Genomic DNA, 5,000 nt, shown 5'->3' with positions numbered 1-5,000 from the left:
GAAACAATGGAAAAAATCTTCACTATCAATGAAAATTACCTATCAATATTGGTATTATGAATTTTAAATATCCAGAAGTAAAAAGTAGTCTCCAATAATTCTCTCTAAAGATAATACATATAAAGACTACTTGTAAAGAATATGCATACATGCTATACACCATTATACAGACGTAAATAAAAACAAAATCAGGATATCTATCTAATCCTTCATTCACATTCTCATACAAGCATTCACAGACAAGGAAAAATGAAAAATAGATACTATGATGAAGATCCTATATCTAATAATAATAATTAAAAAAATATTCTAATCAAATCAATATGATTCAAACAGCTTTGATGGTGGGGTATTCCAAATGGCTGAGGATGTGCGCTTGAAGAATCTCCTGCGCTGAATGGAGAAGATCTGGCTGAGATCAGGCATGGTGAGGAGCTCCTCAGGGGGGAATATACCATCCATGGCTGGTGGGTAATACTCCTGGTTTATGAGAGAGAGCTTCAGCTGAGAGCCTGAAATGAGAAATGACAAAAGTGAGTTTCATCATGTGTTGTTACTCATATCCTGTCTGTGACACCTTCACTAGGAAGTGTGGAAGGAGGAGAGTCTAGTACATTTTTCATTCAAAGGGGGTAGCATTTTGATCTTTCAAACCAGTAAAGCAACTGTTTCCTTGAATATGTGGTCAAGATTATCTCTCTATAGCCTACATAATTTTCCCTATGTTAACTGTTCACTAACAACATACCTTGGGCCCATGGGGGAATTCTCTTCTTAGGGGCTGACTCGTCATCTGTCGAGTCGTCGCTCTTTATGTCATTAATGTCGTAGTTGTTGGCAGTGGCAAGCTTCTTTGGTTTCTTGGTCTCTGGAGTCATCTCATAGCTGTTTGAACGCCCTGAGTTTCCTTGACTGCTTCCCTGGGTTGGGCCACTCGTCTTTGTGAAGGTGCTATTGTGGTTGCTGCTGTTTTCTTTGTTGTCGCTGGCAGTGTATGTGTCATTCAGTCCCACCTACGAGAGAAGGTATTAATTGGTTAATGTAACATGGTGATGGGTGTGAATGGTTTTCTCTTTTTAACACTGCTTATCTATTTTTTTTCTAAATACCCTTTGTTCACATCTCTTTTTTATACAAAATCATTTCAAAATGTTCAAATACCTTCTTTCCAGCAGCAGCAGCCATCTTCAGTTGAGCAATTCTCTCAGCTTCGCGCAACCTGAGGTTCTCCATCTCCTTGCGTTCCCGAAGAATGCGTTCTGCTTCTGCAATTCGCCTAATAAAACCATTTATATTAATTAATTGCCTTTATAAGGAATAAGAAAATAATAATACATAGGATGAGAAAGATAAGAGAAAAATAACCAGATTCAACTGATTGGTAAGAAATTTCCTTTTAACAGTCAATGAGGTCTTGCAATGAGCTTTGTAAATCAGCTGTTAGTGAGAATTGCTGGTTTACTATCATTATTTCTCTCTTTTTCTGTAGTTAGTATTCATTCCCTGATTCTTTTTTAACCCATTGGTCATGGTATTAAAAAAATGTTTGTGCAGTAGGATAGCTGTTTTACATGTCTGGCACGATGCCATCCGCGTCTATGACCGACTCTGCCTTTGCAGCAAATCATGCCATCCGCTGCTAATGGGTTAATATAAGTGTCAAAGAAGGCCAGTTTAAGCCTACTTTTGAAAGTTGTGGCTCTTAAATAAGTGGCCAGTCATTAACCATTCCAAGACGGGCCTCATCTTAAGGTGTTCAAGCCTGGGCTGGGCAATTTGATCCATCAGCATTGAATGATGTGATATCATGTCATGTGTTGGCAACACTTGCTGCCAGGAATGCAATATCAAGTCACGGCATTTTGTATGGCTGGCACACTGGCTGACTGCAGCCAAAGCAGGCTCAGGGCCCGAGGTGTTAGGCCTGCGCACTTAAAATACCTTGGTATTTATGGTATGATAGGAGTCAATATATGATATAAAAGCAGGGGGGGGGGGGGTACAAAAGTGATCCTACCCTGCAAAAAATGTCCATGGCATAAGGGTTAAACCGTATGACTTTAATGCACCTATTTCATAAAGCAGCTTCCACTTTTAAGACAAGAATACAAGAAAAATCACAACAGGGCAATATTAGATGCTATCCATGTCAATGAATCAATCATTATCATTTATTATTATACAAGCAAAAATGTGTGAACTTACCTCTTCTTTTCCTCTTCATGTAAACGTTTCTGCTCAGCAAGATAAGCACGCCTCTCTTCTTCAGCTTTCCTTGCCTCCTCCATTTTTCTTTCTTCTTCTATTCTCCTTTCTTCCTCTTGCTGTCTCCTCCTTTCATCTTCCTCCTGCTGAAATTTGGAATTAAGCACTCATTAGCTGAATTCTGTCGACCTACCAATATGGCATCATAGGGGCTAATTCATAGATCAAGTTAAATAAAAAAGACATCATATCTGAATACATAAATTATATAAGAAAAGATGGTTCCCCTTAGTGTTTTTGTTCCTCAGAGCTCCTTGAGGTCACTTTACTCAGATACTTTTTTTTGTATTGTACAAAAAGCAGCATGAAGTGTATTAGCCTTCCAAGTAGGAGTCTCAACATTTCCCATTTTCTCAAGTTAATTTCTATTGGCAAAAACAGAATATGGAATCTAACGGACTCTCAACAAAGCCTTGAAAGGTTAGGGATTCGCAGCTTCCTGAGCCCAAAGATCTACAGTAACACTGCGCTTACCTGCTCCTTTATTTTGCGGATCCTGGCCTCTTCTTCAGCACGCTTCTTGGCCAAGAGCTGCTGCTTCTTGCGCTGCTGCTCCTCTTTCAGCCTCTCATCTCGCAGCTTCCTATCCCGTTCTTGCTGTTCCTTGGCTTCAACGGCCTTTCTTTCCCTCTCTTCTCGGGCTTCCTGCACTCGGCGCATTCTCTCTTCATTGCGCCTGTTGATTGGGGAGGAACCAGGAATGAGCATTGGGGAAGTGATTGGTGTTATACAGAACTATTCAAAGTTTCATTTAAACATCATATATTTTGCCATCATTTCATGTGATACAGCATAGGTGTCTATATTCACTTCTCTTAAACTTATAATTCTAACCTAGTTATCATTATAATCATAATAAAAAGAATAACAAGAATATAATAATCTTGCCCTCATTATTATCATTAATATAAAAAAAAAGTAATATTCATCATCATCATAGAAAAGCTCACACACAATTCAATCCCTGAAGCAATACAGAACTATGAACAATACCCATCCAACATCCCCTCTCCATCAATACATCCTAGGCCTACAACACACCTCCTCTGGTCCTCTGCCTTGGACTTCAAGAGCTCTTCTTTCTTCCTCCTGGACTCTTCCTCCCTCTCCCTCTTCTTCAGCATCTCCATCTGTTTCTTCTCCTCCATCTCCTCGCGTGACGGTTTGGATGGTGCCATCTTGATGAATGAAGTCACCCCAGAGATGATGTTCTTGGTGCGCTTGGCCTCGTTCGGCGTGCCTGTGGTCATGATGGCCCTTGTGCGGTTGACCTCAGTTGGAGTCCAGACCTTCTGCGAAAGGGTGTAAGAGGTTAACAACACTGTATGAGTGCAATGTTACCGATGGTTGGCCATGGTAATTGTGATAGCATGAACAAAATCAAAAGATCTTGTATAAAAGCACTTGTAATAACAATAATAATAAAATATCAGGTGGAATAGCAATTCAAAAAAAGGAATATGGAAAATGAGATGACACCCACAATATAAAATAGAAAGAAAAAAAGAAAAAAATATCACAAAAGAGAAAGTAGGAATGAAAGAAAAGCTCTTGAATAATGTATTTTTAGCATTAAAAAATTGCACAGAAAGAAAGCAAAGAAGATAACTTCCATAAAAAAAGCTTGTATCATGAGCAAAAAAATATTTTTTTCTAAATGTATATAAGACAAATCATATCAAACCTTACCCTCTGGGTCTTTGCATATTCATTTGACGAAGCCAGCACAGGCCTAATTCTAGAGAATGTCTTAGGGGTTACTCTGCCCGAGCTTCCATATGTCGAGCTGCCACTGTGTACACTTCCTATTTTTGGTCGGATAATCTGCCAAAGGGAGGAGTGATAATTAGTAAAGATTGAAAAAAAGAGAGAAACAAATTGAAAACTGAAATATTTTTATTTTCACCCGATACCTGGTCACCAGAATGTGAAAAAAACAATAATAATAGTAATAATAATCAAAATCTTGAAGTAACTTGCAATAGACAGACATCAAAGATTCTGTCAAGTAGAAGAAAGTTATCTAAAATTCTAATCCTCATTCTCTCTCTCTCTCTTTCTAGCAATGCAAGAAAACTCAAAGGTTCATGCATTTTTGTGTTTATTTTTTGTGATTATGTGATTAAATTGTCATGTGGTGTATTGCCCTTTCTGACTGATTGTATATGTGTAAAGGAACCATAAAGCATTGCTTTATGGTGTTAAATATAGCTATGTTTATGAAGATTGTAAGGAATTTTTTGTATATTGCAGTTTTTGTCCTTGCAGATTTTGTGAAGATTTAGGCTAGTCACACTGTGTCAATTAATTATAGCGTAAATATTGGATTATTCAAATACTTGAGCAGAAGTTCATAAAAAGTAGTGTTTTATTGTGATAGATTTGCTTGAAATAATGTGTACCATGCCTTCACTTATTCTGAAATTTCAATATAGATGTATTTTAGTTGACTACCAAAGAGATATGTTTTATGTTTTATCTTATCCACTTCTTTCCTTATAGAAGTATCAAACCTTTAATTAGTTTGAACATATAAAAATAAACAAAAATGAATGGCAAATGCAAATTGGCTTTCTGTATTTCGCTGATTCAAGAACCACCCAGATTCTTCTAAAAATAAATATCAAACTTAGATCTACAAAAAAGAAAAGAAAAAGAGGAAAAGAAAAAAGAAAAGAAAAAGAAAAGCAGAATAGACAATATACGATTGAAAAAACTAAAATATGCAAATGGAT

At 37.2% G+C, this 5,000-nt stretch overlaps 1 protein-coding gene across 2 annotated transcripts in view; it reads right to left on the bottom strand.

The window, feature by feature from the left end:
• LOC122246778 (uncharacterized) overlaps window positions 1-5,000 on the bottom strand; it is an 18,530-nt gene that overhangs the window by 565 nt on the left and 12,965 nt on the right. For both annotated transcript variants that reach the window (XM_043005560.2, XM_043005561.2), the window contains 7 exons: window positions 3,955-4,089; window positions 3,307-3,557; window positions 2,740-2,941; window positions 2,206-2,351; window positions 1,162-1,276; window positions 749-1,013; window positions 1-512 (listed from right to left, as the gene is read on the bottom strand). The exon at window positions 1-512 is cut by the window's left edge and continues 565 nt beyond it. In XM_043005560.2, coding sequence (XP_042861494.2) covers window positions 319-512; window positions 749-1,013; window positions 1,162-1,276; window positions 2,206-2,351; window positions 2,740-2,941; window positions 3,307-3,557; window positions 3,955-4,089 — 1,308 coding nt within the window. In that variant the 3' untranslated portion in view covers window positions 1-318. The remainder of the gene's footprint in view (window positions 513-748; window positions 1,014-1,161; window positions 1,277-2,205; window positions 2,352-2,739; window positions 2,942-3,306; window positions 3,558-3,954; window positions 4,090-5,000) is intronic.

The sequence above is a fragment of the Penaeus japonicus genome, unplaced genomic scaffold (genome assembly GCF_977035675.1).
Source record: "Penaeus japonicus unplaced genomic scaffold, GWHDUDI00000001_assembly GWHDUDI00000022, whole genome shotgun sequence".
NCBI classification, from domain to species: domain Eukaryota; kingdom Metazoa; phylum Arthropoda; class Malacostraca; order Decapoda; family Penaeidae; genus Penaeus; species Penaeus japonicus.
The sequence above is the reverse complement of the archived record's forward strand: the minus strand, read 5'-3'. Positions and strand labels throughout refer to the sequence as shown.